The 24109-nt window shown below is 35.2% G+C and overlaps 3 protein-coding genes and 1 long non-coding RNA gene across 11 annotated transcripts in view; 2 read left to right on the forward strand and 2 right to left on the reverse strand.

Moving 5' to 3' along the window:
- osa (trithorax group protein osa) overlaps window positions 1-18412 on the reverse strand; it is a 91079-nt gene extending 72667 nt beyond the window's left edge. For 3 of the 6 annotated variants that reach the window (XM_089707916.1, XM_089707915.1, XM_089707914.1), the window contains exons 1-2: window positions 17214-18412; window positions 1715-1876 (exon numbers count right to left, since the gene is read on the reverse strand). In XM_089707916.1, the coding sequence (XP_089564042.1) occupies window positions 1715-1876; window positions 17214-17750 (699 nt within the window). In that variant the 5' untranslated portion in view covers window positions 17751-18412. The remainder of the gene's footprint in view (window positions 1-1714; window positions 1877-17213) is intronic. The other 3 variants (XM_089707917.1, XM_089707918.1, XM_089707919.1) reach the window with 1 other exon arrangement.
- LOC149479341 (uncharacterized) overlaps window positions 1-24109 on the forward strand; it is a 381306-nt gene that overhangs the window by 318133 nt on the left and 39064 nt on the right. The window lies entirely within an intron of this gene.
- The window catches only part of Atu (Another transcription unit), a 463287-nt gene that overhangs the window by 180628 nt on the left and 258550 nt on the right, over window positions 1-24109 (forward strand). The gene's annotated exons all lie outside the window — the stretch shown is intronic.
- The window catches only part of Kat60 (katanin p60), a 39942-nt gene continuing 35177 nt past the window's right edge, over window positions 19345-24109 (reverse strand). For both annotated transcript variants that reach the window (XM_089707942.1, XM_089707943.1), the window contains exons 8-10: window positions 22105-22263; window positions 21145-21368; window positions 19345-20711 (exon numbers count right to left, since the gene is read on the reverse strand). In XM_089707942.1, coding sequence (XP_089564068.1) covers window positions 20513-20711; window positions 21145-21368; window positions 22105-22263 — 582 coding nt within the window. In that variant the 3' untranslated portion in view covers window positions 19345-20512. The remainder of the gene's footprint in view (window positions 20712-21144; window positions 21369-22104; window positions 22264-24109) is intronic.

A 24109-nucleotide genomic window follows, 5' to 3' on the forward strand; every position in this document is an offset into this window, starting at 1 on the left:
GTTTTAGGTGGAAGTTCATTTTAATCTTATGTATGAAGCCGATCTGATCCTGACTACGAGGAATTTAATCATACACATATTTTTCATCGTGTTATTCTCAAGTTTCTTATTTGATTATGTTTCCAGAATCAAAACAAACATTGAATTCATACAATATTCTGGAAACAGCTGGCTATTCAAAATTAAATGAAAAGCATAATATATCATTGTACCCTATAGGTACACAATTTGAGTTAAAATTAAAAAAAGTAAATGCTACTGAAACGTTAATACTTACCTATTTTTTTTATTTTCATTTTGAGGAACTGGAATTTTTGTTTTTGTATTGTTTCTTATGTAAGACTAAGTATGCATTTTGTAAGTTATTTAAGACGTAAAATAAAATATTTAATGTATTATTTTTCAATTCATTTCCAAACTCAAACTTAGCAAACATTGGGCCTGTTTTATGCAGCTTATACAGATAGCATATTTACCTACCTACTAAATACTAATATGTTATGAGTAAAAAGTAAAACCCCAATACCTAAGGATTAAAGCAAAGTCAACTAAATGGGCACTATTATTGAGCACAAGTGTGTGCGCATGCATTGCACAAATGCATTGACTATTCCTTCACTGTATTTGTGCAAGGGAACGGTAAATCCGATACTACTAGATCAGATTCAGCACTGATAACTTTGCCTTCTCTACTTCGCTGTACTTGAATTTTTTATCGTCTTTCGGTATAAAAATACCAAAGATTTCATTATGTAACCGAATGAGGCAAATAGTGCTATAAGAACTACATAATATAAGAATTTATAACTTCAATTTTTGAAATCGGTTCAGTAGCTCCTTAATTAGAAGTGTGACGTGACGTCATGTCAAGCAAAATTTTGTAAAAATCGGCACAGTAGTTAAACCGTTAAAGAAAATAAAAGACAGTCCGTATTTATTCATCAACGGAATTTAATTTTTCGGTTCCAATCAATACCTCTAACTTCTAAGATAATCCTTCTTTAATGAATCCTATAGTTTGTTAACGAAGCATAGAAAGCGACAAAACCTTTATCAAAAGAGTAAAATGCTTGTCTGGAAAGGCACACAGGCTTACTCTAAAGTGCATAGAAGGAACTTTTTTCTGATAAATTATTACCTATCAACATATCAAAGGCATCGTCTGCTTATTTCTGACTATACAAATTAATTCCATATTTCAAAATATGCGATTTATGATTCTTAGATGTTCGAACGATAACCTTATATACTTACATATATTAATTGTGTACATCTTCACACTTTACCTATTGAGTGAGATATTTCGATAGTTTTTGTGTATTTAAATATCTTATGAATTTAAGCAAGTTATCATAAATAAGATAATCCAATACCTACTAGAATAATAACAATTTCGTAAAGGTGATATAATAATCACCTTTTCGAAATATGTAGTTAATATTCAACTCTATTTTATAAAATTTGGTATTCATAGAGTAAATTGCTTAAATAGGTACATATTTTGCAATAGCTTATATGTATTATTATCCCTTATTGAATAGGTATATTTTGCCTTATGAATACACGGTCAACGCTACATACACACACACTTCAAGCCTTGCAAATAAAACTGAACACACTATACTTATCATTTAAAAAATAAATGTAAAATCTGATAGAACCTAAAACCAGTTACCTCTAATTACCTTAATGTAGAAACATGACGTCAACAAACCTGATGTGGTGAGAATGGTGGTCTCGAGTTGGGTGCTCCCGGAGGCCCCGGCGGCGGCGCGTACCGAGGCGGGTACGAGCCCGGGGGCCCGTACGCGCCCGGCGGCTGCTGGGGGCCCGGTGCGCCCGCGCCGTACGGGGGCCCGCCGTAGCCTCGAGGCGGCTGCAACATGAGCGAAACAATGAGTATTGTAAATAATAATTGGAAGATTTTGATACCCCAATCTTTCAAAGACTTTTCATATCGAACTAATTTATAGTTTAGTATTTTATGTAGCCTCTAAGTTCTAACACACTCCTTGTCAATTTTTATGTAATTACATACCTAATATTATGTTTATAAGATTTTGGTAACCATAAATATTAAATACAATAATAAAACATAAAATAAAAATAAATATCTAGGTACATCAGGTCTTATTTAGTATACCTAGCAGTTGGCACCTACATGTTTACACATACACTTGAAAAAGATTTACCTTCTTCCTGACAGCAAAACAACATTTTTACTATACCTAAAATAAAAAGTATCCTAGTTGAAAGAATATAAATGTTTGTAGTCCAACTTTGGTGCAATTTATCACTGCCGTTCATTCAATTCATACAGAGGTCATAGTTCACCGAAATATCAATAGACAAGAATTTATACGCGAATATTTTTTATCGACGAAACGCAAACACTCATACAGGGCATATAAAATGATTGAATGTTAAAATTTATTATTTTGCAGTTAATTTTACATTTAAGTTTAAATTTATTGGTACTAGGTACGACTTATTAGTTATTACGAATTAATTAAGATTTGTTCTCATATCGATTATTTTAAAGTTTCCCCTACACAATAATTATAACCTGAAAAGTGTACCACGAAATCCGGCGATCATGATGTAATGATATTTAAAACAACTTTTTTGTATTTAACAACAATACCTAATCGTAAAAAGTAAACAATTATGGATTCTCAATTTTTGCTTATGTAAAAAAATATATTCATTATACCTAGATAACCTGACAAATAAAATGTCTGTCTGTCAAGACCATTTTTCTCAAAAACGCGTGGATCAAGATGAAATTTTTAATTTATATCAAAAACTCAAGACTACGACTAATAGCTGTGAAAAAATCAAATTTATTAGCCAACGCAATCGAAATAAACATTTTTTATGCTGAAAATTTTCGCAAATTTCGGCATTGGCAAGGAAATCAAACCCTAGAGGGTACCTTGACAACAGTCTTAAAATTTGGTAAGCCATTTTATTGAGATTAAAAAAATTACATTTACCAAACACCATTACCGACGGCATAAGGTAAGTAAAATTATTATATAATACATAGTAGTAACCATAACAGCTATGTGTTGTACATAATATATTGTATATTATACACAAAATCTAATTAAGAGCTAAAGAGTCAAGGAATAATATAAAATGTACTTAATAAATCTTATAAAAGACTCCATACATAACTCATGAAAGGTATGAATGAAAATAACTTTCGTGTTATAAAAATAATGTATGTATTATGATGACACTAAACCCTCTAACAAATAGACAAATAACGTTGACGACTTCATTGAATATTCATGCTCAAATATCCGACAGCACAATAGCTTGTTTATTGTATAAAACTTCATCAAATCTCTCTTATTATTATATATCGTCATATAAAAGTATTCGTAAGCTGAAAAAGTTATATAAAACATTGTTCAATATAATAAAAACGATTTCAATTTACTTTAAAGGACATTACTTCAATGCAAAATTGCACATTAACATAACAAAACCCTTTTACTAACGTATAACAGCCTCATTTTACCTATAAAATCAACATGCTTTTACTGTAATATCAATTTTCAACGAGATAAAACGTCTAAATAATTGACGTCCGAAGTAATTCGCTGTGCCAACAATGCCGCCCGTTTCAGTTTTCAGCTCTCATTTTGTTCTATGATGAAAATTCAATTATTCCGTACGAGCCCCGCTCCGAGGCAAACGAGCGCCGGGAATCGGTCGGTTCCGTTTGATAGAAATGTTTTACATTTCAAAACTAAGACTGAGGATTGGCGACAAACAAATGTGCATAGCGGGGAACGATACGAGGAGTTTGGACGTCAATTAGAGATACATTTTTACGAATATTTGGGTATTTTATGTAGGATTCAATGATTTATGAGGGCGTCGTGTTATCGGGGTGCGGCGAGGGCGGGGGTTAGCGCGAGGGTTGCGCAGGGCGCGGGCGGGAGCGCGCCATTGGCGGACACTGCATCGATCGCGCGACGAGCTGTTTGCGGCCCGCCCGCGCCAGCCTCCACCTACGTTAATAAGTAATCATCCGACCCCGCGATACCTCAGCGAGTTTTCCGGACAGAGCTGGAACCACTGAGACGGGCCTCGTATCTCCAGTCGACTGGAACAAAGAGCTACCGCATAGGGCGACATCCGTATTGATTTATGCAGTAATTGACCCGCGGGTAGGTGCGCAGCCCGCGCACTCTCCCGCTACGCACCTATATCGCTTTTACACGCACTATCTATAGCACATTATGTAATCGAGAACAATGCGTTTTGATCAATGTTACGAGTTTTGGAATGTATTGTCTATTATTAGAACGGATCAAACGCCTACAATAATAAAACAATTTCACATGAATCACCCACACATGTCGTTATTTGACATAAAAATACAATCCTGCAGAGGTTAATCGAATATGTCTTATTTCAGAGCCCCACTTTACTATACCTACGTTTATTGTTTTGTGAAAAACATTTTAGTATATTGTAGAACTTGAACAATAGAATCTGAAGGACACGTATAGAATATCTATCCGATAAACAGTTTTGAACTCACATGTAAAAATTTTTCCTTAAATTTCACCAACATTCAGTTACCGAGTAATAAAATATATTTCTCTTAAGAACAATCTACTATAACATTTCGGAGTAATAATGCATTGAATATAAAATTCCTGAACATATTGTCCCGTTTTGTCAAGAGCAAAATCCTCGTTCATTTTTAAAACTACAAAATACAAGCTAAAAACGGAATATGGAAAGCCTTAGCTCGTCGATACATCTATCGAAGATTCGGTATTAGACTGAGCTACAAAGAACTATCTATAGAGATATCTATCTATTATAATGTGTGACTTGTTTTCATACGGTACGGTTTCTTTAATTTTCATACGGTAGATTAAGAAATAGCTTATAACATGTACTTAATGTACTTAATGAAAACGATATGGCTGTACATTATGTGCGTTATAAATAATGTTTTGACATAGTAATTTAGTTGCATCCAATCGATAGTGCAAGTGCACATCGCTTGGAATGCGACCGGATTCCTATCTAGTGCACCACGGCCGCCTTGCCCACTATTAGTTATGTCATTATCAATGGCCGTAACATTAACATATTTAACTAAAACCTCCGTTCGATAAGTTCTTACAAAATTACAATATGGTGAAATTAGAATTCAACAAAATTAGCATTTTGTTTTCCTTTAATCATCAATTATGATTATTATTTCGCGATAAAACCGATCAGTGTGCATATTTCTGGATATAAAAGATCTCTATCTTTTTCGCATTGGTTACCAAAACGGAACGTACCAAAACGGAATGTTACCAAAATGAACATAAAAGCTTGTGTACAGAATGTATAAATAATAATAGATCAATAATTATGATGATAAGAAAATAAAGGCTTAAATTGAATGTCGACAAAGAGCAACTTAAGATAGAAAATCGGATTCTCGTTTTTGACATCACAAAAAATTCCAAAGTCGCAACGTAAGTACTAGAGATAATTTTATTTTGGCGTTCAAAATATGTACGTACAGTTGAGTATGAAATAATGAGCTAATGTTTAGTCGCTAGTTGTTCGTTGATAAGTACATGATAAGGAAAGGATGTAAGTTTACGTGATGCATAAACACAAGGTTACAGTGGTAATATAAAATATGACGTATACAAAAAGTAAACAGCGTTTAACAGAAATGTTAATGACCTATGACTAATACAAGGGGCCGGTAATGTATGTATAATATCGGTATTCGTACAAACAACAGTAGCACACCGTGTACGCTGGCGGATACGAGCAAACATTACATAACTCTTTGATTGTGTTTGTAAAAAGTTGGGAATTCCCTCCACTACAAACGCACTTTACACAGATATATCCTGTGCACGTGTGAGTGTAACCTTGCCTTCCTTTACATATTAAACGCCGTCGGGCTATCCCTTTGCGTATCTACAAAAAAGCCGAGCCATAACTGTATTGTTGTGAGAAAAAGAGAAAATGAATGAGATGCGATTGAATGTTATTACTATTATTACTTTATTTCAACGTGCTTCTGTGAGACGATAAAAGCCCACTGACCGGTTTACTTTTTGTACTTGTTTGTGTATCAACAATGGGACGTAAAGCGTATTCATCACAATCATCTGTTCACGCAAAGGTCTAAGGACACGTGCTAAACGTATTTAACAGTAAATACCTACTAACAACATTCCAAGTCGCATGTGCATAATTTGGCCTTATAATAATTAACGCAATCCACACATCTTTACTGACATTTTTTTTGCACGCCTCATAAGCGAAGCGTTGAGGTGGGTACTACTGTCACTTCGCGCAAAACATCTGATTTTTCAAACTTAAAATGTCTTTATGTATCATACATTGCACTTGTAAGATAATACATACACACACATATTAAGAAAAAACACTATTTTTAACGTTCATGATATTTTTGATGTCATTTTTGTTATTTAAACTAGTTAAAAAACAGTTTAAAAAAGTTCTGTCTTGGACGTCCGTGTGTCTGTATGTGCGGATCCTTTTTCTTGTTAACACGATAGCGACCGAAATACTTTACTAATCGAGTCTTTTTTTTTCTCTTACGCTTGAGTATGCTCAGGAATAGAACCCTTTCATTTTTCAGGGTCTGATTCGATGTGGTTTAATTGTTATTAAATAAACAAAAATAATAATTAATAAATATTTATTAAAAAAAAATTATGAGGCGTGCACTTTTGGATTTTCCAAATTATTTTTTTTTTATGTCAGAGCAAGCAAAGGGGCAGGTAGGCTACCTGATGGTAAGTGGTCACCACCGCCCATAAACACTTGCAACACTAGAAGTGTTGCAGGTGCTTTGCCGGCCTTTTATGGACAAATAAATAATAATAATACTTAAGTATGACTGAGATATTAATATCACGATAGCGTATAAGTTAAACAGTTTATTACGTTAATAAAATCGGCGTACATCTCTCATACGTAGTAGGAAAACACGAATGTGTGAGTGAGTGTATTTAATTATGGCTCTATTAATAGAAAAACATTACGTCGTGTCATGCGGTCGGTTACGGCGTGTTATTTTGGTCTACTCAGTCACGAGTACCGTGAATGTCAAGCTCGCAGTAACTAGGCGCAATGTTGGTTGGGCAACAGGTGGCTTGCACTGCTATTATATTTTACTTGACCTAATGAGGCACTTATCAAGCCTATAGTGAGTGTATAGGAAGAGCTCTTACACAAATTAAATTCTACATCCAATTTTTTATTCACGAAATGATTTCATATTAGCTAGAACATGTTAGGTAGTGTAATATTTATTCATGAAGCAAGTAATTTCTGAAGGACTCGTGTAAATTTAGTAGATTCTTAATCAATAACGAGCAACAACATTGTTAACATGATCCATGAATAGCGATAATTTACCTTCGTTTTAATTATAACGTGTGTTTAGGTGACCGTTCAACAACTAAGCAACAGTATAAGTTAAGATAATATTATGTACCTACTTAGAAACAACTAAGTTGCAACCAAGTTGTTATATATAGTTTCATTTGAGTGATGCCAATATAGGAATATACATATCTGAAGGAATAATTATTGTAAATACAATCAGAAAATATAAAAATGATTTTCTAGAAAGCAACTGGGTGCTTAGTCCAAGCAAGACAAAATATACCTACAAAGGCAATCTTTGTACTGTTATTACTTATTATCAAATAAACAATCAATTTATATACAAATCTTATCACAACACGTAAACACGGAATCCATAACTTACATGCAACAAGTGTAAACAAACGGATTACGAGTGTTACTGACCTAATAAAGCAACCCCTTTTCCCAAGCAAGACTTCAATAAAGAACTCCCTTTAGGTACATAGTATCTCGGGTACATAACGGCGGTCGTGACCTTTTAATGTAGGTATACTCAAATGTATAGCCACCCACCCCGCTATATACAAACAGCTTGGATTAAAGAAATATTCACCCCTCTGTGGATATGATGTCATTGACAAATCGAATTTAAATTTTGCTATCTAGACACAAATCAGTTTAGACTTCTGGCTTGAGATTGAGTTGAGGACACTAATTGAATGACTAATTTATGTCAACGATCTATCAATTACTCCGAAATAACATTTCAGAAGAATTATGTTACTAATTAATCAAGTGTCGTATATCCCACAATCATTAAACAAACATTGTTAAATAAAGAAACTCAATCTGATAAAACAAATACACGTGCGATACACATACGTATCAAATTAGTTATGACACACATTACAACGGAATATTGGCAAGATTCATGAATAACAAAGCTTACGTAACAGTGAGCGGAACAAAAGAGAATCCAAAGACGAAATTCGCATTAATACTTCGTGACGTCTTTGAAACACTTCAGTAGATTATAGAATGTAGGTATATATGAGTCATTTACCTTTCTGACTGCGTTCAGACAGAGGTCCTTGGCAGTGGCCCCTTTTGCATTCATATACATTTATCGATGTGAGTTACGTCACAGCGTTTGCGTATTGAGGTTAGGTTTATTAAAATTTTCATGCGATAATCGCGCCCATTTTCTTCATTAACTCACAACGTCATTGTTGCTTGCATGACAACATAATAAATGTGTCTATCGTAAAACGATAATGATTGTGTGTAATTAAACTAACTAGTCATTGAATAATTGTGTTGGACTTTGATATGTATGGTGTTAATATGAATTCTAAATCGTTTACTAGCTTTTGCGTTTAGTGGGTATGTTGGTTAATTAAACGCGATCACCATCGGTTAAGCTTTAGCCAACAATGATGTGCTTGACCTACACAGGTCTCCCTTGTTAATAATCCGGCATTTTGATTTCAACCGACTGGTACAGGGGACTGGCAATTACGTGACGTCACGACGGTTAACGACCCCATTACAACATATTGTATGAATGAATGCATGCCACGTGACGAGTGACGTTTTTGTCCGCGAAGATAAATCTTTATGTAAGATTGACCTTACTTAAGAAAAAGCACATGTTGTACCTAACGTAATCTTAACAAAGCTTTTTACGCCCCAACCTTTATAGCATATTGACTGTTTTGTTCCGCGCTACGTAACGTAAGATGGTAAGATACTGAAATGAGGTTCATTAGTAATTGGGATGTGTTTAATAAATCAATCTGAATTCGGTAAAAATATCACTTAATAGAATGGGTTACTGATTATTATTAAAGATCGATGTTGTAACTTATCTTTTTGCGACATAATTACGTATACAGAGATATATTGGTACTTAGTTATATTAGGTAAAAAGCATGAATAGGATTATTAATCATATTTTAGGTATCAGCTAAACGATTCAATTATCAAGCAATAAGGCGAAATCAAGTTTATACCTACTTAGTTACTGAATGGTGCCTACTTCATGTCATAGATAGAAGAGGAAGGATTGGTATTTGTATCTCTGGCCTATAATATCCTATGCGATTGGTTATTTCTATACTGATACAAAATCATAAGCATGATTGTGAAAACCATTTAGTCATTATAAGCTCAATCGTATGATGAGTATAATGTTAAACAGAAGGCGTAATAACAGGGCAACGTTATTGCGAGATAATCTAGAACACGGGTCCGAGACGTACGCCATTGATTTTACGAAATCCACATCACGGACTCAGAATGAACGGCATCCGTCGGTCCATTCATCTCGTTTTCATGTACACACCGCTATTGCAATACGAAAGCGAGAGCGAAATTTACTCGGGCTGAACTACGCACCACGTACCGCCCTAAATACGAAGAGAATAGAATATCGATCACTAGAACGTTAATTGATAATCAAGAGCACTAAGCGCTCTGCTGTTTATTAGTGGCAGATTTCGACGACTCACCCAATGCTGCTAGTTAGTTCAGTCCGTTGACTTTGTCACCACAACAACTAAAGCGTCCTTTTGTTTAGGAAGTCGTGGGAAAGTAGCGGTATCGGAATGTCGAGAATGAAAAGAAATGTAACACATTGTAAACATCTCATCACACAGCTAAATCTAAATATAGCGGGCGCCGATATCAGCGGCTCGCCCTTGAACCAGTCGCACGGAAACATTTTATTATTATTACCGAGCTGTCGGCGAGCACGAGTATGTCGGGTCGACGACCCCGTAACCACGTGTCTCCTTATCGACAACTATCTAATACGATTGTGGGTAAACAACATATTGAGATAAATGACTAATTCCATAACAGTTGTTTGCTTGAGCCATTTACGAAATCATCAAGATATGGTCATAGAAATTTCAATCAGCTAACATCGAATTCATGTGACTATTTTGCACTAACAAGGAAGACCTTGTGGACCAAGGAGGAGAACAAAATACTATTTTATTTAAAGAACTAACTAGGTATGTCTTGAGAAACATGAAGAACATAAAATGCCAACCAATACCTATCACATCTTAAAAACATACTCGGTTAAGTAGCAAAACGGGATTCAAAAATGAAAACGTTAACGCCGGAACAAACACAAAGAAAGCCGTAACCACAATCGTGCGCTACCATTCCAAATGCATAACTTGTAAACAATAATCGACCAATTGCAAAGCCTTGACGAACGGAAGAACAGCCGCATCGTGGGAAGTGGGACAACATTACGTAACCGGTATTTGTTGGCCAGCCAACCTACACAGGTACATCCTTACAAATGCGTACGACCTTGAATGTGAACTCTAAAGTGTAAATAGGCACGTGCTCGATGCATTGTTTTATGGCAATCTATGGTGCCAACTAGCACTTGCCGCATTGAGCTATCGAGACCAAAATAAATATTCACCTCTTTCGACTAATTTTTATATTTTTCTAAAAATGCATAACCAGCACAACTGGTGCAGTGATAATATCTACAAAAATGGCTGTAAATGATAACCATTAATGTTTAAAGGACATTTAATGATACAAGTGGCGCGGCGTCAAGTGTATTTATATACTATCACAACAAACATACATCAAGGGAATGTCGGAGTAGACCACCCTTCCAAGCTGACGCTTAGCAAGATATGTACAAGTGTCAGATGTCAAGTTCCATTTATGTTGATACCTTCAAACACAGTCTGACGGCGTCACCTCTACATAATGTATGTGCGCGACGTGGAAACTGCAAAACGACGCAGAAGTACCGCAGAGCGGTGGCTCTTACAACGTTTCGTAGTTCGCAGGGGAACGCACAAATCTCCGCCTAGAAGCTTGTAATATTTGCCTACACATCAAACTTTCACTATCGCTGCACTTTCGTTTTTATACCCGCTAGCAGCGGCAGCCAGCTTTGTTATTTCTCCAGTGCTAGTTTTTTTCCTTTTTTCATCCGACACACACGACCATGACGCAGGCTTTTGATGGCTCAGCCTGCTGCCTTTTTGTAAACAAAGAGTGCAACGCATTTCCTCATAGTACCACTTTACTAAGAATATCTTTGTTCACACATTAAGTACCTACCTTGATCATTATTTTCGAAATCACTACATAGTATAAAACAAAGTCGCTTTCTCTGTCCCTATGTCCCTATGTATGCTTAAATCATTAAAACTACGCAACGAATTTTGATACGGTTTATACACAAACTTGTATTTCGTTTGTTGATTGTTGATATTAAATTGAATTTATATTCTAAACTAGCGACCCGCCCCGGCTTCGCACGGGTGCAATGCTGATACTAAATACACTACAGAAAATCTTTATAAAAACATAGCGGCCCGGCCGGCCGGTACCGCTGCAAACGGTACGTCCCGCAATCATCTGTAATATCTTCGAAAATATTCACTTGAAACATACGGTGTAAAGGGCCATTTAGATCTATATTAATGCTGTATTGGTTAAAATCGCTTCGAAAATTAGCCATTATTTGTCGTAAAAAGTAAATGACAAAAAAAGTTATTGTGGGTTATCCATAATAGATAGACATATGCCGTATGCCGCTTTTCTGTAGACCTTTTCAATGTGTACAATACTTAGTACATTATTTTGATAAAACTCGTAGGGTTCAGCCTGCGTTTGCAATGTAAGCGGAAAAAATGTAATTATTTACGACATCACATTAGAAACCTCAAAAATAACAGTACTTCTCCACTATTTAATGGATGTTATTATACATATAAACCTTCCTCTTGAATCACTCTATCTATTAAAACCGCATCAAAATCCGTTGCGTAGTTTCAAAGATTTAAGCGTACAAAGGGACATAGGGACATAGGGAAATAGGGACAGAGAATGCGACTTTGTTTTATACTATGTAGTGATTTGATTGTTTGAAAAAAATAATTTTTTGTACCACATATTTAAACTGTATGTTGTACGTCTGATATAGATTTCATGTTTTAGTTAATTTTGTCAAACCAAAATTTGATTGTGTAGTAGGTATGTACCTTATTAAATAACTTTAGTTGCCAATTGCCATAGTCATGCCCATAAGTGCCAAAAATATCAATAAACTATTCATCATACTAATAGTTTATGAGGATCGATGGATGTTTGTTACTCAACCATGCAAATACTACTGAACAGATTACAATGAAATTTTGTATGTAGGTAGCTGAAGACCCAGAATAAGACATAAGGCTTTTTGTCCCGGAAAGCCCGCAAGAATGGAAACTATGCGGTTTTTCTTTGAAAACGCGAGCGAAGCCGCGGGCGGAAATCTAATTTGAAATAACTGTTTTTATATTTTTCCAAAATTGCTATATAGGTATATACTGACAACTCCTTATGACATGATTTTTCACGATTCTTATTTTGTGTGTGCTAAAAGACGTTGCTACATACAGAATTTCAAGATTATGTGATCACGGGTAGTAAGTACTCTGTATTTTTTGATACCCTTGAGAATATGGAAATTTGTGAAAATTTCCCCCATAAACGGCTGTCTCTTTTGATTATGTTGCTTTATGAGGTTGATTTTTCAATGCCTGTAAACTTAGATTGGTCGAGTGAGCAGAATCACTTGATGTATAGGTTAAAATTTAGTGCTTGATAAGATGCTTTTTGTTGCTTCGGCCAAATTTCAAATTTAAACAAAAGTTTGAAGGAACTTTGGTATTTGTAGGAATGTTTAACATCACCTTTTAAAAGATTATTTTCCTTTATTATTTTTATTTGATTTTCACCAATGCTTTGTGTGGTTCTCGAGAAAGGTCTTAGCATACAATTTGTTAGTTTGAACAAAAGAGGCAAAGCCAAAAAGATGGTTTTACAGGAAAAAATTACATTTCAAATAGATAGTGTGAATTAATAGTTGCAAGTTTTCTATACGCCTATATACAGGGTGTACCAAAAAGTAGTGATGAACGGAAGCTGAGAGGTAGAGGACCTAGAGGGCTATCCGAATCACCCCCATGTATGTTATGCGATTTTTCGTATTTTCGGAGTTATGACGATTTTTTCAATTTTTCACCGATCGCCGAGTACGATGATATTTTCACTCATGCTGACGACAATGATTGCGGAAGATGCTTGATTTTTTTTGTGTGCTAAGCTGAAAGATAGGCCAATTCAGTATGGTAACATTTACTATCGTTAGATCTTTGAATGGAATAAAAAAAATAATTAAATGGCAAGAAAGATAAAATTACCCAGTATGTTCACCACTTCAAGGGCCCGTAAAAAAATAAAATCACATAAAAAAAAATTTCCGTTTGACTTTTAAAAACTTGCTCTATCTATCAGATAGCTACCCTGAAAATTTCATTTTATTATTCAGAAGGCTTCAATCGAATAATTTAAATCTAAATGTGGTAAGTGCAAAAATTGAATTAACATGATGATCATTAAAACCAATAAATAGGTGTTTAATTACCAGAAATTTTTAAAATAACCCCGCTGTTGCTCAATGCAAGTGCGACATCACCGTAAAAAGTTGTCTTTTAAATGTCTGAATGCCCTTTTATCATTTTTAATGGTTTCTTCTGTTACTATGAATTTCCGGGTTATTTCGTCTAAATTGTGGCATTCTCTCAAGTAGCCGAAGTCTTTTTAATATTCCCATTGAAACAAATCAATGGGGTTTAGGTCGAGGGACCGTGGAGGCCAGGCTTTAAGGCAGGCTTCACCGGCGCATGCGCAGGCTGCAACGACCAATCCATCTTTCAGGGTATCTTGGCCCTTTAGCCTGGCCTGCACGGTCCCCGGACATAAACCCTATTGATTATTTTCCGTGGGGATACTACAAAGACGAGAGACTGCCACAATTTGGACGAAATAACCCGGAAATTCATAGTAGCAGAAGAAACCATTAAAAATGATAAAAGGGCATTCAGACATTTAAAAGACTACTTTTTACGGTGATGTCGCACTTGCATTGAGCAACAGCGGGGTTATTTTAAAAATTTCTGGTAATTAAACACCTATTTATTGGTTTTAATGATCATCATGTTAATTCAATTTTTGCACTTACCACATTTAGATTCAAATTTTTCGATTGAAGCCTTCTGAATAATAAAATGAAATTTTCAGGGTAGCTATCTGATAGATAGAGCAAGTTTTTAAAAGTCAAACGGAAAACTTTTTTTATGTGATTTTATTTTTTTACGGGCCCTTGAAGTGGTGAACATACTGGGTAATTTTATCTTTCTTGCCATTTCATTCTTTTTTTTATTCCATTCAAAGATCTAACGATAGTAAATGTTACCATACTGAATTGGCCTATCTTTCAGCTTAGCACACAAAAAAAATCAAGCATCTTCCGCAATCATTGACGTCAGCATGAGTGAAAATATCATCGTACTCGGCGATAGGTGAAAAATTGAAAAAATCGTCATAACTCCGAAAATACGAAAAATCGCATTACATACATGGGGGTGATTCGGATAGCCCTCTAGGTCCTCTACCTCTCAGCTTCCGTTCATCACTACTTTTTGGTACACCCTGTATAAAAAGTACTCTTTTCTAAAATTATACATATACAAAAGATATTATGATTTATGAACATCACAATAATTGATTGTTCCCAAAAAAACTATATATTTTTATGATTTGAACAGATTTATTAAGGAATGAAAGTTCAGGATGTTAAATCTTAGAAATGGCAAAACTAATTAGTTTAAATTATTATAAAAATTACAAATCTTGGCTAACTTAAAATTTTTCCCCATTAATGACTTTAATAGTCCTGAACAAATATTGATTTCCACATCTGTACAAAAAAGATAACCACATGTAATTTTGCAATATAGATACCAATATATGTAGATGGATATTAAGATTATGTTTGTTTTATACTATTTCTATTTTTCTTTGTCTACACAAAATTTAAGAATAATTAACAATGATCCTTTTAGAAAATTTTAGTATTCTGCCTCTGTCAATTCCTATATCTATTTAGGCCAACTAATAGCTTTCAGCGACCAGATGGAACATGAAGTTGAGAGACGCGTTGCCCATTCTTGGAAAAGATTCTGGTCGCTGAAAGAAATATTAAAAAATACACAGTACAACATCACAATTAAAAGAAAACTATTTAACACCTGCATTTTGCCAATACTAACTTATGGTTGCCAAACTTGGGCTAAAACAAAAAAGCATGACACAAAATTGGTAACATGCCAACGAGCTATGGAGAGGAGTATACTAGGTTATACAAAAAAACATAGAAAAAGAGCTTTAGATATAAGAAATATAACAAAACTAGAAGATGTTGTGAAAAAGACAAGGATTATTAAATGGAGGTGGGTAGGGCATATGCTCAGAGAAAAGGGAAACCGATGGACAAGGGTGATAACCGAATGGACTCCCAGGGTGGATGCTAAAAGAAAAAGAGGAAGACAAAGAAAAAGGTGGTCGGATGAGATAAGGAGAGTGGCAGGGCCGCTCTGGCTACGGAAGGCGAAAGAACGTGGCGAGTGGAAGAAGTTGGAAGAGGCCTTTGTGTCACAAGGACACGCCAACACACACAAAGCAATTTAATTTTAATTAATAAGTAAAAATGTAACCTGTATTGGCAATAAAGGCTAAAGGCTAAGTATTCTGCCTATGTAACACCTTTGAAACTTCATTAAGAAAAACCATCAAGACAGTCAATAGATGTAGCATGGTCTAGAAGAAAATCTAGAAAGGCACAGTCAGACACGGAGCATGACTTTGTTTTATACTACGTAGTGATTTTGATAGAGCATATTTATTGAAGGAGTAATGTATTAGGAGTTAAACATGAACAGACCATCATGCTATAATATATAGGTACTTCTTCATGTCTGGAACTGCTCAATTTCCATACTTTTCATATATTAGGTTCTAAGTCCATTTGTAATAGTTGAAATAAGGTATAATGAGTAAGATAGCTACTTGTGTATTATTTAACAGGTGTTCGATTTAAACTATGTATTTGGATATATCATATGGCTCCAACTGTTTGGTGAAAACCTTTTTTGTTAAATGATTCTGCATATTATGCTTTAAAATTCTAGTTTTGCAATTAAAACTAAAGTTGTTCACTAAAAAACATCTATGGAAATAAAAAAAAGCATAAATTGCTTGTTCGTCTTACAAATTGTTGTTTTGAAGACATTTAAAAATTTACTTTCGCTATTATAGCATGGTATATTTTTGATATATAAAAATGAATCGCAAAATGTGTTGGTAAGCGCATAACTCGAAACTGGCTGAAGCGATTTCGATAATTCTTTTTTTATTATATTCCTTGAAGTACGAGGATGGTTCTTATGTAGAGAAAACCTAAATATGTACCACGGGCGAAGCCGGGGCGGACTGCTAGTTTTTAAATAAAATATGTACTGAATATCATAACATACTGCAACTCATTATGTTTAAATTATGCCAAAAGTTTCCAAATTACCTGACATTGTTTACTACTTTACTTATTTACGGTGAATATTATATTAGATGTTTTTTTTTTTTGTATGATGGTTCCTTTACTATCAGCATACAGGCTGGAAGGCATTATACAGTTATACCATATTGATATAATTATATGAATATTTAATTATATATTATATATATTTTTTTTTAATTATATATTTCTTTGTTTAATGCAATCATTTGTATTTGTGGAAATAATTCAAACTCAAATAATGTACAATACTATGTTATCTTTAAATAAATGATTTAAAACACACAAACAAGAGATTTATAATCAATGCAATGCTAAACTCAAATTAAAGAAAAGCTATTTCCAAATTTGGAATATTGTTAAGAAAACAGAAGCCACTCACCGTTGAATTTCTGTATGGTCCTCCTTGTGGATTATAAGGTGGCATAGGCCGTGGCGGTGGCCAGCCCGGCCCATAGGCGCCCTGAGGCTGGTCATAACTGTTCGGATAACGGTGTGGCGGCGCGCCACTCGATTGTAACAACGAATTTAACGTGGGTGTCGGGCCTGGTGCTTGCGACACAGCCTGACCCGGAAAGAATCTTTGTTGTTGAGGCGGCCTCGGTTTACCAGGGAAACCTGGCCTCGGCGAATAATAAGGATCTGTACCTTCCGGATACCTATACCCGCCGTATTGGTCAGGTCCCGGTCTCTCTCCCCGGTCGTGGCCCGGCACATCGCCCCCGTCCCGGGGCTGACCTGGCTCGACCGACATAGGCGATTTGCTCTTTGTATTCACAACGCCATCGAGCGGAACGCGCCCGACGGACTTATCGGTGCCGTTTTGTATCAGAGCGTTCCGAGAATCACTGAGCTGCTCCGATGGAGTCTGATCTACGCTCGTTTCACTACGCTGAGACTCTGCCTGCGTAGCAGCCATGTTCGGCTGGTAGCAGCCGTCCCCGCTTAAACTAGCTTTTGCGATCGACCGGCTCACTTACGTTACATCGAAAACGGGCGTCGGATTGCAAAACCGCGACGCGGACACTTCCATCACTAATAACCCGAATACTTCGCACAAATTATAACGCGAAATGACGAAAAATCGTTCACCGACGCACACACATCGATCACATATCTACTCCATTCGCATAAACGAGGTTATGGAAAAGGTTACATAGCTAGCGGTCGCTTTTGTCATGATCAAGTTGAACATTTCATATCACTTACACATTCTTAACTTTCTGTATGCAATCACTGAATAAAAACTTATCCACTAGATTATGTCGCTAATATTATACTTAAAACAGAACAATAGAATCACGAAACTTCCAAAATTATTAGCGTCCGCCATTAGCGGACTCGAATTCTACAGCGCTTCACTACGCTTTTGCCTATATTCACATCGGTCACAGAAAATCAAAAGAGGTAAGCGTGATAATCACAGTTATGTAAATACTTTTAAAAGTAATGTACATGTAATTATAGAATTATGACGCCACTTTTATTTTATAAAGGCACCAAATTTATAAATTTAACGAAATTATCTGTGCATGTTTACATTTCCGTAATATTGCGACCACGTAGTAACTACAGGCATACCAACATACAGTTAAATTTCATTTCCGCTGGCGCCAAACATCTGTGCCTATGTTCACTTTGAACTACTCCAATACTAATCTTTGTATCTATAGAAACAATCAATTAAAAAATCTTCTGAATAAATACTATGCAAATAAATAATAAACTTTTAATTTTTAAGTAAACTTATATTTTTCTAAGATTATACCAACATTGAGAAATAAAATATAATTTTCGATATGGCAACTGGCAATTAGAGACTCAAAAATTAAATATGAAAAGAGCGCGCTCAGAGCGCGTTTATTACAAAATTTACTTGCCATCATTTTAAAATTCCTTTCTTTTTAGAAACTATGTCCCTGAAAAATAATTCTTCTATATTTTTCACGCCTATATTATAGTGTTTTAAATGAGAAGAATGTCCCTTGCCCGGCCCAACAAAATGCACACAGCACACCTCTAAGCAGCATACCATACTGGGCATGGAGCAAATTAAATTTTGGTAAACTAGCTGACTGTTTAAAAAATAATAAACTGTGGAAATTGGAATGGTTGGATTGTTGGTTGGGTGTTAAAAATACGCATAATTTATTTTGTTGTGTACTTACATAAAAAGTTTAGCACTGCATAATTTAATACGATAGAGCCACCGGCCACGATAGAGCAGACGTAATCGAAAATCTGGCAGAAAAATTAAACTACAATTTTCTTTATAATAATTATTTTTCAAGTTTATAAGTTTTAATCTGAAGCGGGAAATGCGGGTTTTCTTCGTCCGCGTAGTCTAAGACTAAGCGGACGAAACCACAGGCGGAAAGATAGTTAATTATATAATTTTTTGTCATCTCATGTATACGATACAAAGGTTGACAAAATAAAACTATTTTGTGGTTTTGGAGTTTCTTTATTTTGTTTTTAATAAACAGAAGTTACAATGGATGCAAAAATATTAATTCTTTTCCAATATTATGTTAAAATTATATTCCTTTATCAAGATTATAAATTTTGTATTTTTTATTTGAATGTAAATCTAAATCTAACATTATTTTATTAAGATGCAAGTTATTAAACATGAAAAAATGCTCTTGTAAATCGTTGTTATCGATCACATTACAGCCAAAAATAAGGAGAAGACTCAAAAAAGTGTGAAACAAAAACCACGTTAGGATTTAGCTAAAACATTATAATAACATACATACTTAATTTTAATTGAAATTGAGCGAGCATTAGTTACATGCCAAAATATTTCTCTCATTCATATAAACATACTTGAAAAAATTATAAAAAATATCTATAAACATACAATTATAAATTAGTTATGGCATAAAATTATACTAAACTATGAATCTCATTACACGCTAAATTAAGTACAAAGATCACGATGAATAAATACAAGACGAAATGTGACGACAGATCTCATGATTTCGAAGGGCTCTAACTTACGTGATTGTATTCTATTGTATTTTGTGCTTGTGTGGTACAAAATCTAATTCTTATAGCGGGATATGTCGTATCGTTACATAATATTACACCTGAATTTAAAATCGGCAATATATTAAGATAAATGCATTGATGATTTTTCTTATATTTAAGTATGTATGTAAAAATGCCTAACTGATACATGATAAAAAATGTAAAATAAATAAATGGCATGGTTTCGATGATAAAACTTAATACGACACATCTATAAGCTCACAATATTATTATTTTCGTGTAGTTAAGTCAATGTCCCAATTGGAATGTATCATAACACTATACTTTTAACGGATGCATTTATTTTCCTACGCCACTGTACAATTGTTTAATACTGAAACAGTCTGTTTCGCGACTTATCCTATAAGGCAATTTTTAAATACTTGAACTTTCAATCGTGTCTGACACCGTCTGTTGAGAAATACTTCTGAGCGATAGAGAACAATCAAAATGGCGACGAAACATCGGTTATAAAATGGCGCGTTTTTTTCTGTCATTGTCATTTGTGTAAAATTATATAATCCACATTAAAACATTTAATTTCTTGCAATTTCAGTTTTAATTTTTTGTCGGGTAAACTTTGGCGCCATTTTTGTTCTTTATGTTCGAAGTGACAATTGTCCACAGATAATAATTGTTCTACGTCAATCAGGAGGAGCCGAACTCGTCCATCCACGTGAGGTATTTCTGGATATCGCCCTTCGAGACGGACTTGTTACATTTTGCGATGGCCTCCACAAAGTCTTGTCTGGTGACTGGCAGGTCGAGTTCCTCCTTGGCAAGCTGCTTTATTTGCTCCGGTTTGAGGCCGGCTATCTTTCTACGCATCGACATCATTGATGCATCCCTGTGAAATTAATTGGGAGTTAATAAGTGACATTTTCTATTTATTTACGAGCTTTATATCGCGGATTTACTTGCTTGAAGATTAAAAAATCCCTATATTATTATGTTAATAAACATATAAAGAGACGAAGTTGTATATTTGTAGGTGATGTTCGAAGGAACATATCGGTCATGAAAACTGTTTCATTTACAGAAAGCTACATTAAACAAGCCTGTATATTATATCAAATCATGAACTATTGACAAGTTAATTGAAGATAAACGCGTTTGTAAGTGCGTATATGCAAGTTAAGTGAAATAAAATACTTCTTATTATCATTTGACATTTTGAAATGTACTAACATTTATTTATTTCTGAATAAAACATACTCGTTAAATCTTTTTGTTGTTGTTCCATACATTTGTCACAAAACTCATACAAAATTCTTCCATACCTGCAGACATTAGTAATATCTGCTCCGGAGTAGCCATCCAGTTTCTTGGCAATAGCCCGCAGGTCCAGTTCCTGGTCAACCTTGACTTCCCGTAAGTTAATGGCTAATAGGGCTTCCCTGCCCTCTTGTGTGGGCAGCGGAATGTATATCCTTTTCTCGAGTCGTCTCCGGAGCGCCTCGTCTATGTCCCAGGGGAAATTGGTCGCTGCTAGCACCATTACTACCTGTAATAGGTTATAGGTTAAAATTATTAAATCTATAATATAAAAATGAATCGCAAAATGTGTTAGTGTATAACTCGAGAACGGCTGTACCAATTTCGTAAATTTTTTTGTTTATAATATTCCGTGAAGTACGAGGATGGTTCTTATCGAGATAAAACGTAAACATGTACCACGAAGACGGGGCGTATAAAAAAATGATTTTATATGCACTTTTACGTTGTTACTTGAAAACAATCAAACCCATTTAATTCAAATTTCAATTATTCTCCATCTATTTAATCAATAAATAAAATCATTCATTGAGTATGTATTAAAATATCACAATTCAAACTCGAGGATAGCGGATCGCCTCAAGTAGTACTACTACTTACTATTTACCTACAGTGAAATAAGTACAAAAACAAAAGCAACAAAACAGAGATTAAAACAAGTATAAGGACAAGGTAAGTATTCAAATTTCAGGCATACAGCGTGTGTATATGCGTGTGTGCGCGTATGCGTATGTATGTACGAATATGTGAGTGTATTGTCTTATATTAAATTGGTCTTAGAGCGGGCGTATACGAGCGGCTCGAGCAGTTATCGGCTGAGCGACGTACACGGACTGCTCGAGCCGTGTACTTAAGTGAATGAATGTCCATAGTTCACCGCGCGATCGCGGCTTCAAGCCGTCGGTCTCAACTTAAAGCGGTCCGTGTACGGCAGCCCTAAGCTAACTCTTCATTATGTATTATACCTTAGCGGGCTCATCGGTAGCGGAGCCGAGCCCGTCCATCTGCACGAGCAGCTCGGACTTGACGCGGCGCGAGGCCTCGTGCTCGCTGTCCGAGCCGCGCCGCGAGCACAGCGAGTCTATCTCGTCTATGAATATCGTGGACGGCGCGTAGAATCTCGCCTGCAATCAAAAATAAAGTAAGTTCATTATAATATCTGGATATATCTTGGAAAAAAAAATCTTACTAATATTATAAACTAGTGGTCCGCCCCGGCTTCGCCCGTGGTACATATTTAGTATCATATGTCCTTCTCCTGGCTCTACCTCCCTGCCAATTTTCAGCTAAATCGGTTCAGCCGTTCTTGAGTAATAAGGGGAGTAACTAACACGACTTTCTTTTATATACAGGGTGTAATCGTTAAGTGTGCACAGGCGATTTTTCCGCAAGTATTACAGATAACAAAAAACTTTAAACTGATATCGAAAGTACTTAACCTAATGAGTAAAATGGCCATAATAAATTTTTAAAAATAAATCGAGAAATATCAAAAAAATTATAAATTTATAAAGAATAGAAAAAATTCGATCACGAGGCGGGACTCGAACCCGCATCCTTCGCGCCATTCCGGGGCGGATGCCTGACCAACTCAGCCACTCGTGACCCGCCAGAGCAATCGAATTTATTCTATTCTTTCAGTTTTATGTGTCTGAAAACTGAAAAATGTAAAACTGAAAGAATAGAATAAATTCGATTGCTCTGGCGGGTCACGAGTGGGTGAGTTGGTCAGGCATCCGCCCCGGAATGGCGCGAAGGATGCGGGTTCGAGTCCCGCCTCGTGATCGAATTTTTTCTATTCTTTATAAATTTATATTTATAAAGCATTTGAATGCCATAAAACCAAAAATATAAATTCATCAAAAAAATTATCATAATATTCATACATTAAGTATGAAATATGAATATCCCATATACATTTAATATGAAAGATTTTAGCTTTCTTTTTCTTTTTTGGTTTTCTGCTTTAATTACTTCGCAAATTTGAAGTGGCATTTTCCACGCTTTTTCCGGACATTTTCACGCATTTTCCGGATATTTTCCGGGGATTTTCCAGACATTTCCCGGGGATTTTCCGAGCATTTCCCGGGGATTTTCCAGACATTTACAGGCTATGTCAGGGAAATGTCCGGAAAATGCCTGGAAAATTCCCGGAAAATATCCGGAAAATGCGTGAGAATGTGTGTGATATTCATATTTCATACTTAATGTATGGGAGGGTTTAAAGATAATTTTTTTGATATTTCTCGATTTATTTTTAAAAATTTATTACCGCCATTTTACTCATTAGGTTAAGTACTTTCGATATCAGTTTAAAGTTTTTTGTTATCTGTAATACTTACGGAAAAATCGCCTGTGCACACTTAACGATTACACCCTGTATATAGATGCGAAAGTTTGTGAGGATGTGTATATGTGTTTGTTACTCTTTCACGCAAATACTACTGAACCGATTACAATGAAATTATGCACACATATAGAAAGTAACTTGGATTAACACATAGGATAGGTTTTATCCCGGATATCCCACGGGAACGGGAACTATGCGGGTTTTTCTTAAAAAACGCGGGCTAAGCCGCGGGCGGTTAGCTAGCAAACAAAGAACAAAAAGATCGATTGATTCATATTAGTACACACGCTAAAGATCGAGTGATACAGGATATTCAAGATCAATCAAATATTACAAAAATAAATTAATTTAAATTTGTATAAGATGAGCAGAGAACAACAACAGAGCGCTAGCCTAACGCCGCGCTATAACGACAAGCTATGTTATAACTACTGGTACACTCTGTAGTGTCAGGCCTTTTTTTACACATTTTATTTTAAACTCCAACTAAATGTTAATTAAATTGCAGTGTAATGACCGTAAATTCAATACGCGTACGCAAATGCCTAATCCAAATCCTTCCTCTTTTTGTTAATGACGAGCACATACTATTTTCTATTATTCACTGTGACCATGACGAA

Source organism: Colias philodice, chromosome 20 (genome assembly GCF_061535455.1).
Source record: "Colias philodice isolate Cphi_HAF_F1 chromosome 20, ilColPhil1 Martin Lab GWU primary, whole genome shotgun sequence".
Taxonomy (NCBI): Eukaryota; Metazoa; Arthropoda; class Insecta; order Lepidoptera; family Pieridae; genus Colias; species Colias philodice.